The sequence below is a fragment of the Puma concolor genome, chromosome C1 (assembly GCF_028749965.1).
Source record: "Puma concolor isolate L17-30 chromosome C1, mPumCon1.1.hap2, whole genome shotgun sequence".
Lineage (NCBI taxonomy): Eukaryota > Metazoa > Chordata > Mammalia > Carnivora > Felidae > Puma > Puma concolor.
The window spans coordinates 209,303,264-209,324,145 of NC_141674.1; the positions used below are offsets into that span (position 1 = coordinate 209,303,264).

The window sequence follows — 20,882 nt, forward strand, 5'->3', positions numbered from 1 at the left end:
TCGGATGGGAAAGAGAAGAGTAAGCCTTGAACCACTAAAATTACTAGCAATTCTAATAATGGCTTTAGAAAATGAGTTTATGTTTTTGTCTCATTATTTTCACCAGCTCTTTATAAAGTAGGACTGAAAACCAACATTAATTAGCATTTATCAGCAGTTTATTTTGCTTAAAATATATTACCCATGGTAGCTGCAGATTAAAACAGTCAAGCTGTTAGAGATCATTTAATTCCACCTCTGTTTGAAAAGGCTTACAACTTGAGCAAGGTACTCAATACTTGCTTAATTAATATCCTTGGGACTAAATCATATGTAACTTGCGCTGGACAGTTGAGGTTACTCCCCTAGGTAAGACACACCTGGAAATAGATAAGACCAAGACCTCTTGACTTAGCCACCAGACCTACAACACTTGGGTTTCAAAGCATTTCCTTTAGGTGTATCCCATAAAAACAATAATCTCTTAAATGCAAACATGAAGGTAGGTATAAAATAGGCCTACAGGGGTGCCTGGGTGGCTCACCTGACTCTTGATTTTGGCTCGGGTCATGGTCCCACGCTCACGCGACTGACCCGTGTCAGGCTCAGTGCTGGGACACTGGGCGTGGAGCCTTCTTAAGCTTTCTCTCTCTGTCCAAAATATCTACAATTCAATTCTGCCCTAAATTTCAACTGAACTTATTTCTATGTTCACGGTATCTGAAAATTAGCTTTCAATTAAGAATAAATATGGCAATAATTTTACAGCTTTTATCTTAAATTTACACTTAAGAATCACATGATCTTGGGGCACGTGGTTGGCTCAATCGGTTAACTGTCCGACTTCAGCTCAGGTCATGATCTCACGGCTACTGAATTCAAGCCCCGCATCAGGCTCTGTGCTGACAGTTCAGAGCCTGGAGGCTGCTTCAGATTCTGTGTCTTCCTCTCACTCTGTCTCTCTCTCAAAAATAAACAAACATTTAAAAAAAAGTTAGGAAGAATCACATGATCTTTATTTCCACTCAACGTACCTATTAAAGGCATGGGAAAAGACTAATTGCATTTAACGTAATCAAAGGTCTTGGTGGAGGAAAGAAAAAAAAAGATGGGTATAAAAAAGAAATTTGACACTACCAAGATAGTGTAAAACTAGCACTAGACATAGAAAGCGATCAGATTTGATTGCTCAGAGTGCAGAAACAGACCTACACATATATGGTCAATTGATTTTTTTCATAAAGGTGCCAGGTAATTCAAAGGGAAAAGAACAATGCTTTGGACAAAGAACAATGGAATGAACAACTGAATATCTGTGTGTGGGGGGAAATAATTCTTAATTTTTACTTTATTTTTTGTAAGTAAATTCTAACATTTCTTAGACAGGATATCAAAAGCCATGAACTATAAAAGGAAAGTGGCAACTGGACTTTTTCAATATTAAAAGCTACTGCTCTTCAAAAAATATCATTTAAGGAAAATGAAAAGGCAAGTGACAGTGTGAGAAAATATTCATACCACGCAGATCTGACAAAGGATTTGTATCCAAAATTTGTAAAAAAGCTTTCCAAACAACCCAATAAAGACAGGAAGAGGCGCTTCACCAAACAAGACATGTAAGTGGCCCAGGAACACACCCAGGAGGATTCTCTGCGTCTTGATCGCCATCAAGGAAAGGCAAGTTAAATCCACAGTCACATACAATTACACGCCAAATAAAACAGCTACAATTTAAAAGTATTAAATTCTGTAGACGATATGGGGCAACTGGAACTCTCCTACACTGCTGGCAGGAATGTGAAAGAGCACAACACTTTGGGACATCGTTTGGCTGTCTCTTAAAAAGTTCAACCCATCTTTCTCTTCCTAACAGCCTAAATCTGAGAATGACTCAAATGCCTATCGCTAGGTAAGTGGCTAAAGAAAACGTAGTAAATCCGTATAATAGAATATCATTCAGCAATAAAAAGGAACGAACTACTGAAACCATACACACACCAACATGGATGACTCAAAAATACGTGATGGACAAGCACAACACATATTCTATGATCCCATTTACAGGAAATTTTAGCAAGGCGAAACTCATCTATACTGATACACAGCAGATCACTGGCAACGTTGGGACAGTGAGCTGGAACACACTGCAAAGGAGTATACACATTTAGGGGGTAATATTCTAGATCGTGATTGTGATGGCACTTATACAAGTTCACAGATCTGTTAAAACTCCTAAAATTATGCACTTAGATGGGGTATGCTTTATCATGTAACACTCATGCTACAATAAAGCTGTTTTTTAAAAAAATGAAATAAAATGTGAGCCAATAAGTATGTGATGGTCAGATAGTTCCATTGCCCAATGTTACGTTGTTTTCTCTAATGGTACTCAAAGGTTACTTAATAAAAATAATACTCAAATGATAATAACTTTAAAGGTTATTCAAATAAAGACCCCTGGTAACTGGGGAGAATCAGAAACAATACAATTGCTTAAAATTTATATAAGCGACACATACCTCAAACGTGTATTTTTCTCTATTGTTAAAGAGCATTAAAATGGTCATCTGGAAAGTGGAGACCTGCAGTATGTGCTTCCGTGTATTAGAGCCAGTTACTTGGGCCCCTCCAACACCAACTTCGGACCCATCTTCCTGTTTCATTTTTTAAAAAATACAAACAACATAGAATTATCTCGTGGTAACTTTAACAGTATGTTTGAAAGATAAGCACTGTAATATCCAACTGTAATATCCCATAATAAAACTACCTAACTTATTCCTACATAAAAAAGGAAACAGAACTTAAAAAAAAAACAGGTACGTGTATATGTACGTATGCGCACACACGCACACACACACACGCACACTCATTCATTATTTAGGACTGTCCTTTTTTTTTTTCCCATTATGAACATTTTAATATATCTGAGCAAGTAATGAATCAACAATTCCTTATAGTGATAGCTAAAATTATTTTAACAGTTCAGGATGGAATAAAAGACTTAAAAGACAACACTGTCATCATACTCCTACCAAAAGTAATAGGGGTTTCTTTCTGTGTGGTCTAAGATCAAATAACAGCATAGGATGAGGGAAAAAATCTCTGCCATCCTTAAGCCTGTTTCTGCTCTATGATTTAAGTACAAAGTAGAAAGTTAAGCCTTCAGCAATTAACATGCGAATTGTTTTTTAAAACCCACTATCTATTTAACCCAACTTCAAAAGAAAACATGATTATTTAGGAAAAAACCCTCTCCTTTAAAACAAAAGCAAGCAATAATTAAAAGCTGAGTTCGTTAGTATCCATAACCTTACTACTTACGCTCAAATATTTAACAGTGTCAAACATGAACTGTAAAGAATATTTTCCATTTCATTTAAGCATAAAAATTAGAACAGGTGTAGACATTCACAATATTTAAAAAAAGTGGGGGGGGGAGTTAGAGTAACTTATATAAAACCATTAAGGACTATTCTTAAAATACGGAATAAAACTGTTATTTGCTGCCTAGATGACAGTTCAGGTATTTTTCTTTTAATGTTTTTCTAAAAGATTTATTATTTATTACTTTCTTATTTGAAGGCAAATGATTTTGATTTGAATGATATCCAAGCAATGCAAGCAAGTTATTAGTCTAAACTTCACAACGTTGGATGTAAAAAAGCTATTACGTTTTTTAAACAAAAGCAATTCACTTAGTGCCTTGCTAATTTTTAAAGTAAATACTTTGGTAGTATTTTGTACATCTCACAAATGCCATGTTAATTTTCCTGGTTTTGATTTACTGGAAACAAAGATTATAGGAGATGTGAGAATTCTGAAAAGGGACTAACAGCTTTGTATGCTCTTAAATAAGCTTTTATTAGCTTATGCAATACTGTCTCAAATCTAATCTTATACATAAAATGCATAATTATATTATTATATATTCCTGAAGGAAGGCTACCGAGTCTTCATAGTGTCCAATAAAGAACAGAAGGAAGGAAGTTAAAGCCAGTTTCCCCTTGTGAATATTTCAAACAGGTAGGAAAATAAGAGGAATACATAAATTACCCAGGTCAACAAAAATCAGAAATCAATTCCATAAACTAATTTCCAGTTACTTAATGTAAGTATGTTCCAACTGTCAGTTACCTTTTTAACTGGTCCGTAAAAGGTGGCATTGAGATCTGCAGAACCCATATGATGCTGGAGCGTGAGCTGTCGACCACTGTGTTTGGCTAAGTAAAACCTTTAGCAAATCAAACCAGGTTTTAGAGAGTCATGTAACTTCCATATTTGAAATTATAAACTACAGGATAATAACCCTTAACAAGTGTCTATGTGTAAGGGCAGTATTAATTGCTATTAGTACACTTTGCCCCTGGCCTGCAGATCAGCTGCTACTGTCCCTAAGACCACTTTTCTCCACAGTAACCCAACAATCCGTTTGTTCTAAGCCATGGGCAGACGTCCACAATACAAAATACACTAAGGATGAAGACATTAGTAAACTGGCCCTTTGAAAAGAGTTTACACAACTCATTCTCACACATTAAAAAGCATGAAGAATACATTTGCCTTTTGAACATTAGGTAAAACATGAAGTACAGTCATCCTCAATCAGGAACACCACTAATGCTCAAGTTCATTTCAACTTTGGACAATTACGTGTACTTACAAGTACAAAGTTTGATCTATGTTTACCTTCTGAATATCTCAAAAGCATGTCTTGGTGCTGGTGGGATGTTGCACTTTGGTGTGGCTGACTGAGTGGGCCAATATCCTGTTGTGAGCACCCGGACTGTGAGATCAACACCACCTAACGATACCTGTGTAAAAGATAACAAGATGTCCCCCACAAATTAACTAGGATTTGTTTTCCGTTCCATATAGACACTGTGTTAGAGTTATCCAAGTAGTTCGCTCCTTGTCCAATATCTAGCAAATAAAACTTAACTTCTTAAAGGCTACATCCATCAGTGTTTTCCAAATTTTAATTATCCTGGCAAATATTTGCAATGACTGCGTAAGATGCTGGCTTTAAAATAATGACCAAGAGAGAATTCTTACTATATAAACAAAAGTGTTAACGGTATCACTGAGAAGTATAAAGTTTTGGCTGTTATGTCCTTTTAAATTTTTTTTTTTTTTCAACGTTTATTTATTTTTGGGACAGAGAGAGACAGAGCATGAACGGGGGAGGGGCAGAGAGAGAAGGAGACAGAATCGGAAACAGGCTCCAGGCTCCGAGCCATCAGCCCAGAGCCTGACGCGGGGCTCGAACTCACGGACCCCGAGATCGTGACCTGGCTGAAGTCGGACGCTTAACCGACTGCGCCACCCAGGCGCCCCGGCCGTTATGTCTTTTTAGATACAACGTCAAGGTGTCATGAAGTATCATTTTAGAGAAAATTCTAAATCTTTCATCTTAAGGGTATCCACTTTTCATCTCAGCTTTTAAATATTTTTACCATCTTAACACACAACCTATTTCTAATATCTCATTCACATTTCCACTACATTAATCAAAACTTTCATGTTTTCACACGTAGTTCTTATTTTAACAGCCTCTGCAGAAGGCGCTGCAGATCCAGTTCTACAAAGTGCGCTCCACAAATACTGTAAAATGGGTAACTATCTCTACAAAATAGATGCTAGTATTACTGTCACAGTGAGGTATTTTCTTCTTTATCAACAAATTTCTAAGAAAACAAGAAAGCACATTAACAGTAACTTTTAAAGTTTCTATTTATTTTGAGAGAGAGAGCGAGCGAGCGCGCACGTGTGAGAGCGAGAGCGAGTACGGGGGAGGGGCAGAGACAGAGGGAGAGAGAGAATCCCCAGCAGGCTCCATACTGTCAACACGGAGCCTGATGCAGGGCCCAAACTCACAAACTGCGAGATCATGACCTGAGCAGAAACCAAGAGTCGGACGCTTGACTGACTGAGCCACTCAGGGGCCCCAACAGGAACTCTTAAGCGCAAATGAAATATTGTTATTGATATTCACAACTTGTTTTAAACCATTATTCCATATTTATCTAACCTGGATGATTAGTGATTCAGATTTTTTTTTTTTTTTGTCTTTATTTTTTTGAGAGAGAGACAGAGCGTGAGCAGGGGAGGGGCAGAGAGAGAGGGAGAAACAGAATCTGAAGGAGGCTCCAGGCTCTGAGCTGTCAGCACAGAGCCCGACGCGGGGCTCGAACCCACGGACTGTGAGATCGTGACCTGAGCAGAAGTCAGACGCCTAACCGACTGAGCCACCCAGGCGCCCCAGTGATAGATTTTTTTTTTAAGGAGATAAATTTCATAAATATCAAGAAGTATGCCCCACTCAGATCTCCTGAAGAACTACTCAAGCAGCTGAAGCTAATAATCTTAGACAATGCACAGGAGAGATGACCACAGGAGACTCTTAGATGACGAACAGAGGTGGGCAGTGGCAGCGGTACATTTCCAAGTGGCAGTAATGGCGCCACAACTTGGTTCAATCCCTTCTCCCACATACCCATACATCTTGCTAATTTTCAAATCTTTCCTCAGAATGTAATTTTTTAAAGGAGGCCTTCCCTGACCACTCTGCCACTACAGATTTCCTATTACCTGTCACCTGCTAAGGTGCTATGTGCTTGTTTATCTCGTTCTCATCTGTGACCCAGATTAGAATGTAAGTTCCATCGTGGGAGGGAATTTTGTCTGTTCCATTCTCTGCTGTATACCCAGTGCCCAGAACAGTGCTTGGCATAGAAGGCACTTAATGAATTATTCATTAAGTGAGGGGAAAAAAAGGAAGAACCTCAAAGAAATATTCCTTTAGTGGTCTGCATCTCCTCTTCCTAGCTGTCTTAGTAAGTAATATTTTGAAGACATTCACCATATATTCAAAGGCAGTACATGACAAGGGCAAGTGTACTGAGACTGAAGTAACAGAAACGGCTATCGAGTTAGGATACAACCTGCTGATACAAACAAATAGAAATATAATAGCAAGTCTGTTTTTCCTGCCCCTCTCTCAGTTTTTAAAATAAAAACACAAGAGAAGTGCCTGAGTGGCTCAGGCTGTTGAGCATCTGACTCCTGATTTTGGGTCAGGTATTGATCCCAGAATTGTGGGATCGAGCCCTACGCTGGGCTCTGCGCTAGGCATGAAGCCTGCTTAAGATTCTCTCTCTTCCCCTCTGCCCGCCCCCTACTCAAAAATAAACAAACTCTCTCTCAAAAATAAGCAAACGTTTAAAAAAATATATGTGTAAGATTAGTGGAAGAAAAAAAAAAAACAGGAAAAATAATTATATCTCATGAAAATATATTAGTGTATCAGAATTAAGTATAAATCTCTAAATAATCTAAAAAAGAAAAAACTACCTAGGATAATCATATTATTCAGTTCCTGCCCAACCAAATTTCTATTTGTCACAGACTTGTATCTTTCCTACTCTCAACCCTTCTCCACAATCAACTTTGAGGCAAATCCTACAACTATATATAATGGGGAGAGACCAGAAGTCCCTCTAAGTCAGAATGCCTTAATATATATAAATGTCCATTTCTATAGAATTAGGTATTTTCACATAATTTGGCTTGTGATGACCAACAGAAGTGAGAGTCTCATATCTAAATGTCAGAGGGAATGACCTCCAAATTTTTTAAATGGCTGTTATGTCTTTTTTTCTTTTTTTAATGTTTATTTAATTTTGAGAGAGTGAGACACAGAATCTGAAACAGGCTCCAGGCTCTGAGCTGTCAGCACAGAGCCCAATGCGGGGCTGGAACTCACGAACCATGAGAACATGACCTGAGCTGAAGCCGGACAATTAACCGACTGAGCCACCCAGGTGCCCCGGCTGTCATAGGTCTGAATTACGAAGTTGTATAAGGTCACTCGAGAAAAAAGGGAAAACCTGTGGAGTTCTCTAAACGGAAAGTTTAAGGTGAAGCTGAAAAACAGAGGGGAGGAGAGGGAAGGGGAAGGGAGGGAAGGGGAGGGAAGGGGAGGGGAGGGGAGAGGAGAGAAGAGAATAAAAAGAAAATTCTGAACTTCATTAAACCCTCACAAAAACCCCATCAGACTCCAAAGCTGTTTAAAGCTGCAGCTTTACTGTCTTCCAGGAGGCACAATACAAAACCACATTTACAACACATTAATGTCAGCATTTTTATACTCTTGATCGTTCCCTAGGGGCTCTGAGAATGTCAGACTCCCTTTATGCTGATCTTATGGTTGAGAATACTGAGGTATAGGAAGGTCAGGCAACGATTCTAAGATAGCACAATCCTGGGGGTAAGGTGAGAGGAAGAGTGTAAAACTCAGCAAGATTGCCCAGGCCCCATATTCTTTCCACAATCTGTAATGGTTACGACAGTGAAATCATTCTATCAAAGTTTCAGAACACTCCTTCAAGGAGAGAGGATAAACTAAATTTTAGAAGAGAAAGAAAAACCTACTTTAACAGTAATAGTTAAAACAATGCTTATATGGCAGAAAATGATCTTTAAAGTATGCAAAGACAATACAAATGTTGCCACTAACAACATTTGAAGAAATGACACCAGCAGTTATCTGATACATGGATGAAAATGCCCATTACAAAAGACTTCACACAGATACACACATACAAGTAGAAATTAATGGAGAATCTTACCCCAGTTGCCTGTAGATGCTGCCTGAATTCATCCATAGTTGTGTTTGAGATGCTCATATCCCGAAACATTCCTTCCAGTTTTGATGTGAACTGACATCCGCATTCAGTCTGTGGAAGAAAAACACAAATATGCACAAATAAACCATGGATGTTTCTATCAGCAAATGTGCAAAGAAATACGTTAACCATGGAGTTTTCTATGAGCGAACGTACAAAGAAATGCTTCCACGTTACTGACATCCTTTCTAAACCTTTCCAATAGTTGCTCTATGCCTGTGGGCACCCAACTTTAGCGGATTTAAGAACAGTGTATTTAAGAATAACCCACGAATAAAATGCAGGCTCCCAGACTCTTTCGGAGATTCCAATACACCTCATCAAAGGTAGGGACCAGTACTCTACGTTTTTAACTGGCACCCCAGGCGATATGAGTACAGGTGGTCTATGAACCGCACTTTGTGAAAATGAAACTACACAGTGATACTCTTCTTAGTACTTCCCTTGCACTAATCCTCCCCCAAATCTCCACGAATGTATCCTGCCACACCAAGAGAAATTTCAGCAAACTCGGAATGTCTCAGAACCTAAGCAAATCTAAGTGCAATCTGCTGTAAAACATCTAGCTTTATTAATTTATAGAAATATTCTACATCAACTAAACGTTTTCTAACTGCATGTTGGCATTCAATCACATAACAAACATTAGTTAGGTGCACATCATTCCAGTTTATATATACACCTTACCTTTAACTTAGATATCATATTTTTTTCAGAGTCATCAGAAACACTTTTATTTGTGAGAAGTCTCCTTGCCAAGTGTTGTTTATAATAACGTTCAAATACATCTTTTTCTTGCATAAACCTAAAAAGGACCATTGCCTTATCCAATATTGTTTCTACTTCCTGTTCTGTTAGCTGCAAAATCAATTAAAAGACAATTTAGTAATTATAAATTTTAGTTCTACAAAAATCGCACCACAGTTCATCTGCAGTTATAAGACTGATAAAAAATGTAGGCTGGTTGAGAGATGTCAGAAGGAGGGACCCAGCTGGAGAATGTGCCTCCTCCTTCAGAGCAGCCCCATTCTTAAATCCTCATCTAGTGTAGCACAGTTCAGGGGCCAGGGCAGAGTTCTTTCCCCTCCCTAGAGGGCTACCACTGAATGCAGCAATGAGGTGATAATGGCTGCAGTAAAGGATGACTGAGAACAAATGAAATGAAATTCTAATCACAAAAAAGAATATTACAATGATTTTCCATAGTATTTAGGCAGAGATTTATATGGGCAAAAGACAGGTATTTTGATGCAAGCTCATTCAAAATCTCAATTGTGCAAGCAGAAGGGTAAGAATAATTGGCTGTAGCTCAAAAACTAAAAAGGCCCCTGCCCTCATCTTTTAAGTAAGGGTAAGATGCTATTATAGCCAATTAAGCATATATTTAAAAAATATGGAAGACGAAATGCTCTTTCCTATGGTGATCTTCCTCTTGTCTGTTCTTCTGTTATAGCTGCTTGGAAAACCTGCATTTATTGCTTTTCCCTTTTGCCTCACAAATTCTAAGAAGAAGTTAAAAAGACCAACGTATAGGTGACAACAATATGCTTAATATAATAAGCATATAGAATTATATATAATATAATACGCCTGATATATAATAAAGGCTCTCAAACTACTTTCTGATAGCTATTCTAATCTACTCCTCAAATTCTAGGCATCCAAGAGTTGTTGGATACACAACACCCAGGACAAGGTGACAACAGCAACATCCCAAGCTATGAATAGTGTGGTCTTCTAGTCGCCTCTCATCTCTACAGCATATCTAACCCTCATAGTCTATACAGACTGTTTAACAACTGTGACTGTGTAGTTCCTTGGTTTTGGTATAAATTATACATTAAGTGAAATGTCAAAGGACTTTGGACCATTTCAAATACCTTAAGCAATCCTTTCCAAAGATCACAGCACACATTTAAGCACAGCAAAGGGCTAGGCTTAATTTTATGTCTACAGAATTCCCTAATTTTCTATTTTGTAGTTCCTAATTTTGTATACAATTTTAAATCTAGAAATAAAATTTCATGTGTTTACAAATGCATTCATACTTACCCCTTTGACTCCCTTTTTCAGCTTATCATCAATAAATAATGAGAGGTATTCAGGGGACCTGGAGTTGAGGTTGAGAAAATACTCAAAGTCACCCGCAATAGTTTGTTTAAAGAGCCGGTCATTATTGAACGATTCCTGGAGGAAGCGATCAAACCTGCTCTTCAGATCCAATAAGCCCTTCCAAATAAAAACAAAGAAATCAGGATACATCATAATAATTTTTTTCTATAAACAAGACACATACGATCAGGTATGTGTGCCTTAAGTTTGCGGGCTACAAATGTGTGCGCTCAGTGTTAAACTTACAGGTTCCATATTATTATTTTCAAGCCTAGATCTAAGCCTGTATTCAAAATGTCAGCCATGAGGGAGCAGCCTGTTTGCTATTCACGTATCACTCTACCAAAGACGTCTAAGAGCTTCTGCACCGCTTCTCCTCATCCTTCCCTGTCCTGACTGAATGGATACAGCCCAAGAAAATCAGCTTTAAAAACGCACAAAAAAAAGCTGGTTATTTATACTGAAACATGAAAAACCTGAGGCATAATTTATTCACAGTATTGCTTAAAAGAAAACAATTTTAGAACAAAAAGGATTTAATTGAGAAGTTATTTTTTCTAATACCCGGAGTGTGAACACTGAAGCATAGGAAAAAGTAGTAACTTTCATTCTTGAGACCATGTAAATAAGATCTTCAACAAGCAGGTTAATTAATAAATGAAAAGCAGCCGCTGAGTTCGGTTCCCAGATATAAATATACACACTTTGCAAAATTCTAAACTATTTAGGAGAAGTAGACATACTTTTCCACTGGGACAATGAAGGTAAAAAAACACGTGATACATACAGCTTAGTAAAAGTGACCTTTCTTTTTTAATTTTTTTTTTAATGTTTATTTATTTTTTTGACAGAAAGAGAGAGCATGAGCAGGGGACGGGCAGAGAGAGAGGGAGACACAGAATCCGAAGCAGGCTCCAGGCTCTGAGCTGTCAGCACAGAGCCCGACACGGGGCTTGAACTCCTAGATTGTGAGATCATGACCTGAGCCGAAGTCAGACGCCTAACCGACTGAGCCACCCAGGCGCACCAGTAAAAGTGACCTTTCTATTAGCAGGTGTCAAGTTACTACAAACATACCGAGATTCTGCTGTATTCACTCACCTGGATATAGTCAACAGGATTCTTTCCTTCTCCTTCCTCAGAAACAAGGGCTTTACCCTGCTCCCTCAAATAGGAACTCATACACTCACACATTGTTTTCAAGCCATTTGGCACGCGACTAAATAACTTGTACATGCAAGCGAGGTCTGCAATCAGAAAGAACATAAAAATCGACTACATTAAAGATTAAGGGAAAAAATGTGAATCTCTGTTCATTCTGATTTGTGAAACTTAAAGAAGCTTATCACTACTACTCGCTGACCATGAGAAAAATTACTAGAAAACATCCAGCAAAATAGACAAAAGGAAAAAAAAAATAGGCTGGCTAATGGTTATTATTGCAATTTATGAAATACAGCTTTCAGATAAGATGCTTTGAGAGCATTAATAAGATGTCTCAGCAAATTTCAGTTTACGTGGAATATGCCTATACAGTGTAATAAGAAAGCCACAAAAAAAAGAAAACTGTAATTTTGAGTTCCTATACAATTCTAATCTAGAACCCAATCATATACTATGAAATGTCTATCAAAAGGATAACTTTAAGGATAACTTTATGGATTAATTAGTAGTCAATATAATAAGAACCAATGAAAAGTCTTACAGATATTTTTAGGTATGTCTATCTCAAAGTTCAAACAGTAACATGATAAAATAAAATAAAACAAAATAAAATAAAATAAACTATACTAGGATTTATTTCATTACACACCATGGTAAAGTGTATATGATATTTATGATATTTATAGTTTTATATGTTCCTATTCCTTAGTATTTTCCTCAAAACAATCCCTAACATTTTCCAGGGGATGTCCTAGGCCAATACTTGTATTTTAAAACTTGGTGTCTCACTATATTGTTTTTATTTAGAATGAAAGTTCTGGACTCTGTCCATTTTGTATATCATTTTTCACAAGATCAAAATGTGGAGGTAGGGGCGCCTGGGTGGCTCAGTCTTGGTTAAGTGCCCAACTTTGGCTCAGGTCATGATCTCACGGCTATTGAGTTCAAGCCCCACATCAGGCTCAGTGCTGACAGCTCAGAGCCTGGAGCCTGCTTCGGATTCTGTGTCTCCCTCTCTCTCTGCCCCTCCCCTGCTCGTGCTCTCTCAAAAATAAACAAACATTAAAAAAAATTTTTTTAATGTGGAGGTAAAATGCTTTGTTTCCCGTTATGTCTGGGGTTTCTCTGAAACTTACTGGGAGACTCTAAGTGTAAGGACTGTACAATAATATAAAAAAAGTTTTATCATCAAGAACTTTTGAAATGGAAGTTAGAATAGCAGCTTCTAGATCGGGGGCTGGGAAATTTTTTTCTGGAAAGTGCCAGACAGTAAATATTTTATAGACTTGTGGGCCATATGGTCTCTCTTGCAACTACTTCAGTTCTGCCACTGTAACAAGAAAGAAGCCACATATAACACATAAATAAATGGGCATGACTGTGTTGCCATAAAACTTTATTTATGGACACTGATATCTAAAAACTTATGTAGTTTTCATAAGCAATAAAACGTTATTTTTCTTTTGATGGGGGGGCTCTAATCAAACTGCTGGTGGGCCAAGCTTGACAGACAGGCTATAATTCAGATCCTAATACTGAAGTTTTTTGTATTTGAGAAATACTTAGAAGCAAATGTTAGAAAAAAAGGGCTTCTAAAATTTGTTTCAGAGACTTTCAAAATCAAGTTTTATTAAACACTAAGTTTTCAGCAATAATACACGTCCAAAGTCATCTCCACACAGCAAATCTTACAGTTTCTCACATTTGGCATAAATTACATCCAAATTTCCCATGTTAAAAACAGGTATTAAAAATGCAACAGTTGGGGCGCCTGGGTGGCTCAGTCAGTTGAGCGTCTGACTTTGGCTCAGGTCATGATCTCATGGTTTGTAAGTTCAAGCCCCACGTTGGGCTCTGTGCTGACAACTCAGAGCCTGGAGCCTGCTTTGGATTCTCATTCTCTCTCTCTCTCTCTCTCTCTCTCTCTGCCCCTCCCCCAACTAGTGCTCTGTCTCTCAAAAATAAATAAATGTAAAAAAAATTTTTTTAAATTAAAAAATAAAAACGCACAGTAATTTATGGAGATTTACTATAGTAAATTTGGCATATCAAACCCATCTCTAACAAAATGGTTCCCAACTTGTCTATTTTGTTCCTCTGTTGTTACAGTTTTGCTCAATCATATGTTGCATATTTAACTATATGGAAATTAATACAATTTCATTGTATTGAATTCACCATATATAAATGTATGGTGTAGTGGGTAACGTGAAAGAGAAAATTAAAAATACTTGGGCATTCAAAAATCAAACGTTTTTGTACAAACTTAGTAAAATGAAGTGCTATTTGAATTTAAATTTCATAGAGCTATCTGCATCTAATAGCCAATCCAATTCAGCCTCCATTCATGGTCAGAAAGCTGTTTCACTTTCTGATTTATGAGACGCTTGGCTTCATAACGGTTAAGTTGTGCCTCCGACATATTCTTGACTTACTGCTCCAGAGCAGGGCCTAACACAATGAAGACATTTTGCGATTAGGTTCCTAGTGGGAAGCTGAAAAAATTGAAGCCAGCGTTTTAAAATTTAATTTACAATCACAGATAGCTGTTTACTTGCTAAAAACATTAAGTACTAGAGAACTATGGTTAGTATTCTGCTATTTCTTCATTTATGTACTTATTAAGCACTTGCCATGTTGTCAGGCATACTTAATGCCTTTAACACAAGTCTCCATGCAGATTTCAGAGATACTGTAATTTAGGTATGCCCAACAACCTCTCCATCAAACACTTCCTAAGCTCTACTCTCCAGCCAATTTAATTCACCCTCTCCCACCTTCCCCCAGGGTAGACAAGAAAACACTAACTCTGGATGAGCATTTAGATCAGGGTTTGTCGAACTACAGCCCCTGAACCAAATACAGCCCACTGTCCATTTTTTGTGCATCTCATGAACTAAAAATGGTTTCTACATTTTTAAGTGCTTGGAAAAAAAAAAAAATCAGTGTTTCATAGGAACACAGTCAAGTTAACCCATTTGTGTTACTGTCTGTCTATGCCTACTTTCTCACTATTACAACAGAGAGGAGTAGTTTACTGTATGGGCCTTTTACAAAAAAGTTTGCCAGCCCTTGACTTAGACTTTAGACATCCAGGGATAGCTTAGTTTAGAAAACATGACACACATAATTTAAAAATGATTTTTTTTTTTTTTTTGGCTTTTACAAAAGAAAAGGTTTACCAGAAGCATCTTTTCTCTGGTTTAATAAAAACAACAAATTTACATACAACTTTCAGAAAGAAATATAAGCATCTCAAAACAGAAAGCAAGAATCACACTTGAAGGCAGCACAGAAAATAAGTTCCTTTCCTACCATCTTACTTTTCTCTCCTCTTATATCTACCTCTTTTTTAAGTGATTCACTTAACTACTGTTCTCATTCCCTGCAAACTTACAACCTTGAGGCAGTATGTGTTTCTTTTGTAATAAGTAAGCTGGCTAAAATACTGCTAAGAGGTCATCTAAGAAACAGGAAAACACCAAGAGTTCCATGTTTATTTTTTTTAACGTTTATTTTTGAGAGAGAGGGCAAGCGAGTGCAAGTGGGGGAGGGGCAGAGAGGGAGACAAAGATTCTGAAGCCGGCTCCAGGCTCTGAGCTGTCAGTACAGTACAGAGCCCAACGCGGGGCTCGAACTCACGGACCACAAGAGCAAGACCTGAGCTGAAGTTGGACGTTTAGCCGACTGAGCCACCCAGGCACCCCTATTTTTTAACAGCATATTAGTGATTCCTAAAGTCATAGTTTTAAGTAAAACTTCAGAAATTAAGAATAAGGACAACATGACTGTTATTCTTTTATTTATGATTTCTCCTAAGGTGCTTATCACAAAATATTGTTTTCAGGAAAAAAAGGGTAGAGGCACCTGGGTGGCTCAGTTGGTTGAACGTCTGACTTCAGCTCAGGTCATGAGCTCGTGGTTCGTGAGTTCGAGCCCCACGTCGGGCTCTGTGCTGACAGCTCAGAGCCTGCTTCAGAGTCTTTACTTCCGTCTCTCTCTGCCCGCCCCCCCACAACTCCTGCTCTGTCTCTGTCTCTCAAAAATGAATAAACATTTAAAAATTTTGAAAAAAAAAGGGGGGTAAATAGCCAACAAGAATAAATGCTACAGTTATCTCAAAACTGTGCTTTCACTTTTATGCAATTTTCCTTTCTCTGAAGTCTGTAACTCTGGAGTTCTCAAAACCAGTCTACTAATTCATCTAAAATGTCACATGAAAGACACATAATTTTTGCATTTTCAACACCCTTATCACAACTAACTCCCAAAGGAAAGCCTATACAAATTTTATGATTGGAATGTCAGATTTTAAAAGAATCACAAAAACGAGAGAGTACATGGCAATGAAGACAGTCCAACTCCCTTGTATATAAAAAGGACAGTAACAGAGGACCTCATTGGTCTCACCAATAACACAGACTTCTGGGTTAAGAAAAACACAAAAAATGAGGGAGACTAAGATGAAAGAGAGGGGAAAAAAAGCCATTTAATTAAGAGACACCAAAAATTCACATTAATAAGTGTGGAGCTTTCCTGTTAAATCCTATCAAAGTAACAGCAGTTGATACATTAATGACACACACAACTTGAAAACTGACATGCATAATCTATTTTCATTATAGTAAAATAAAAAAAAATTACTAAGATCCTGGTAGAACTATAAACATTTAATTCTTTTTCAATTGCTGATACTTACCTTCTGTCTTTCCATTTTTCAGCATATGTACTAGCCCAGAATTCTCCATTTCTACTATAGTTTTCATGTGCTTGGAAATGAGTTCCCTCTCAACCACCTTTACTATTGGCTCTTCGGTTGATTTGTCAAGGCAGTGCATCACCCGTTCTATTTCTTCATTAATTCTAGCTTCTACTTTCTTTATATATACTGAAGCACTGTTTTCTGCTAAAAATTTCTGGCTTTCCATCTGCAAATAAGAAACATGACTTTTTTGTTTTTAAATGTAGAAGCAAAATGTGTTTCTGCTTTTAAGTGGGTTTCTACAATCTAAATATCATTAGCACTATTAACATTTTATGTAGTTTCTTATCACACATACCCACATGGCTGAATTACATCCTTTAAAGCACTGATTACAGAAGAAAAATCAATACATTATCCTTAATCAGTGTTTTCAAACTTTGCCCAATATACCTCCAATAACAGGAAAAGTGAGCAAATGCTAGTAAGGGTCAAAAGTACAGAACGGAGCATCTGACCCCAAGTCAGAGTAGGAAATTCTTCTTTGATTTGTTTTAATGTGTATAAATTATGCCTATAAGGATTTTTCATGTTTATCATACAGTTTTGCTCACACACTGCTAGTTACTAAAGTCCAACTGCCACCCACTCCCAGTCTCAAAGGAGTGTGTGTGTTATATACGTGTGTGTGTGCGCGCGTATGTCTATAAACTTATGATTGAGAAACAGAGCTTTTATGTAACTCTTAATCTTGTCTGCTAACACCAGCCTTACCAAAGTTCCACTAAATTATAAATGTTAACCCAGGTGATTTTAACCTATTTGATAGGAGGATTAACAAACACATCTAAGAATCACAAATCAGAAGACATGCTGATATAAACCATGTATAAAATTCAGTAACACGTTCCACTTTTTGACAACAAGTAGTTTTAATCCTTGAAAACAATCAAGTTTCTAAGAATAGACATTAACACACCAAATGAAACTCCAGGTAAGACCATCTTTCCACTCACTGTTAACAACAGTATGTACTATGTATATACATACACGCATACACATTACTGCAGCACATCTGGGAATCTTGATGATTAATCTTCTCTTGGTATGTCGACAATGTAACGAAGGGAATTAAAACGAATGCACAGGTCAAAAATATCTAGAATGAGTTGCTGCATTCTTAGAAAATAGAAACTGTTTCCTACATTATGAAATTACTAGTTCATAAAGCACGGTCCAGGCTCACCAGTGCAGGCCACAAAGGTCTTCTTGATGGGCTACACACTAACTTAAACAAACAAACAAAAAAGGCAGCAAGTCTATTCTTTATGTGTAAAGGACGCCAAAATTCACCATGTTCCATCTTTGTATACATCTCATGGCTCTTATGAATGACCTACTGAACTATTAAGAATTATTGTAACTTTGTATTCATTTATTTTTTAAAAAGCCTCCTACTGAAGTAAAAACTTTTAGTTAGTATTCAGCTAAATCTGTTTTAACAACAGACTTAAAGCTCCTACTAGCAATGAGGGTTTCAGGAGGATGCATGGTTATCACGATCTTATAAATACGCCTTCCATTTTGTAACTTCATTACAAATTAGTACTAGTTTAACTTCACTTTTAGCAATTCAGTTGGTTTTGGGTGGTATATACTGCTGCAAGTTTCTATCAATTATACTTATGACCTCATCATACTCATATACTAATTTCCTCATCAATAGTTTTTAAGATATAGATATACACAGATATATAGATATATATATATGTGTGTGTGTGTGTGTGTGCGCGCGCGCCATGAGATCATGCGTATTTCTACACTTATTTTACCAGTAACTTATATTCACAAAAGACTGAATAATGGGACTTCATTAGTGATGCACTGCCTGTGAATTTATGGTAAATAATTTGTAACATATAAACATAATAAAATATTAAGGTTATGTCTAAGTTTGTATGTTTCATTACACATAATTTAAAAAATCATGTGTCTGAGTCCAAACTCTTCAATTTTTCTTTAATAGGTTCCTTCCCTGGAACGTGAGAATGGGGAGTAGGTGGGGAGTAAGTGCGCTAAAGGGTATTTTTTGTACCCTCTTTCCCAAAAGGGCCTCAGTAGAAAAAGGTCAAATATTCAAATCAGTAACTGTACTCAGTAACTTTGAGAACATCTTCAAAGAGCATTTATTTAGATCTTCACTGATTACCTGAAAAAATTCTGCAGACATTTCCAAAAAAGGAGCTTCAAAATCTTCTTCATAGACGGATCGTCCTTCGAGACCTAAAATCATTAACATCTGGCAAGCATTTCTTATTGCGCCCCTGTCAAAAGAAGTTAAACCACTTGATCACCAAATTCCATTAAATATTCATGTAAAAAAACTTAACAGAACTTGTTAGACTTTGAGAACATGCATTAAATCAAAGTGACCCGTCTCCCATAAGCAACTTATTATACGTAAGGATGTGGAGTCATTTTAATTGGAAAGCATATCTTGACTGTACAGCTACTGATCTCAGGTTGTTCTCAACATTGTTATCACCTTAAAATCTGCAAGAAAACATGTCTAAAATGTCTAAACATTCCTGTTTATGTTAAAATACAGAATATAAAAGGACTATGAGAAAGCAGGCAGGAGAAGTTACTTGACTCGGGCACAACACACAGCTACTCACAGGCATTGCAATTTCTTTGTACCAAATGGCTTCCGGGCAATTCTGATCAAGCACCCGAGCCGAAATAAAAAAGAACTTTACAAGTCTTCCTCTAATAGCTTCTCTGAATACAGAGAAATAGGGAACGCAATCTTGTATGTTTCAAGCCACTCTTAACTGCAGTGTCACAAAAACTGGGCTGCAATCATGTAAGAAAGGGGGAGGGAATGTGACTTAACAGAAGGAGTACAGTATTTCTTAGTCATTGTAGACTATGTTCAACATTTTTCTTCAAATATGTTAAGAATGAAAGCTAGAGAGCCTTTTAAAGATAAAGACAAAGAGAAGAAACAAAAAAGTTATCACACAGCAAAAAAGAACCAAATGCCAGCATGAAAAAAAATAAATGAAAAATAAAAAGAGAAGACTAATGGCTGATTTGCTTTTTTAAAAGTAAATTAGGGGCGCCTGGGTGGCGCAGTCGGTTAAGCGTCCGACTTCAGCCAGGTCACGATCTCGCGGTCCGTGAGTTCGAGCCCCGCGTCGGGCTCTGGGCTGATGGCTCGGAGCCTGGAGCCTGTTTCCGATTCTGTGTCTCCCTCTCTCTCTGCCCCTCCCCCGTTCATGCTCTGTCTCTCTCTGTCCCAAAAATAAATAAAAAACGTTGGAAAAAAAAAATTTAAAAAAAAAAAAAAAAAAGTAAATTAAATAGAAGCTTAGGGTGGACTCTTCTAAAAATAGATATGTGCTTTAAGTTAAAATCTAGGTAACTTCGTTAATTGTGAAAAGGTTTTTGAGGATTTTCACAATGTGCTGGACAATAAAACTTTTATTTCAATAGGATTACGAGAGCACATTGATTCCCAAGACACAACCACTAAAAAACTAAACACTGAAGTAGAAAGAGATGATTATACCGATCTACAACTTCTCCTTTCCGCTCTCTTGCGATCATGTCCAATAGTGTTTGTCGTAGATGATCCCTAATACACCCATAACGTACAACTTGATCTCGAAAAATAATTAATCCCAAATTGTAGACATTCTCCACATTATTTTGTTGTACATATACACGGTCCTGCAGTTGAAACAAAATAACAGAAACACTGAGCACAACTCTTGCAAACATAAAAATAATCACCGTGAGCTACAATAATACAGGACCTAAAATTATAAAAGCGGTCCATTTTTTAGGTGAGAAACATTTCACACTATCTTAAGCAACACAGAATTTTCTAGCACCTCCCAACTTACATAAAAGTTGGTCTTTACAATTTACAAACAATTGGTTATATATAGTTGGTCGCCCATTTCACCTTAAGCAAAAAGGGGGTGGGGGAAGAAGGCACCAGCCGCAGGGAGAATCAGGTAAGCAGAAAGCAGGGGAGAAAGGGAGGCAGCAAGGTAGGCACATGCACATCTCCCTTTCTCTCCGAAGCCATACCATGCCCAAACATGGTTCTTCCTTTCTTAAATACCATACTTGAAGATCATATTCTCTGAAGAGCCAAAAGAAATACCGATCCATGTAACTGAAGTTGACTGCTTACTGGTAAATATTAAAAGGCTCTAATGCTTATA

At 37.3% G+C, this 20,882-nt stretch overlaps 1 protein-coding gene across 3 annotated transcripts in view; it reads right to left on the reverse strand.

Moving 5' to 3' along the window:
- CUL3 (cullin 3) overlaps positions 1-20,882 on the reverse strand; it is a 97,021-nt gene that overhangs the window by 11,698 nt on the left and 64,441 nt on the right. For all 3 annotated transcript variants that reach the window (XM_086719774.1, XM_086719773.1, XM_086719775.1), the window contains 10 exons: positions 20,219-20,379; positions 18,854-18,968; positions 16,642-16,870; positions 11,880-12,025; positions 10,719-10,895; positions 9,354-9,524; positions 8,610-8,717; positions 4,669-4,793; positions 4,117-4,213; positions 2,499-2,633 (listed from right to left, as the gene is read on the reverse strand). In XM_086719774.1, coding sequence (XP_086575900.1) covers positions 2,499-2,633; positions 4,117-4,213; positions 4,669-4,793; positions 8,610-8,717; positions 9,354-9,524; positions 10,719-10,895; positions 11,880-12,025; positions 16,642-16,870; positions 18,854-18,968; positions 20,219-20,379 — 1,464 coding nt within the window. The remainder of the gene's footprint in view (positions 1-2,498; positions 2,634-4,116; positions 4,214-4,668; positions 4,794-8,609; positions 8,718-9,353; positions 9,525-10,718; positions 10,896-11,879; positions 12,026-16,641; positions 16,871-18,853; positions 18,969-20,218; positions 20,380-20,882) is intronic.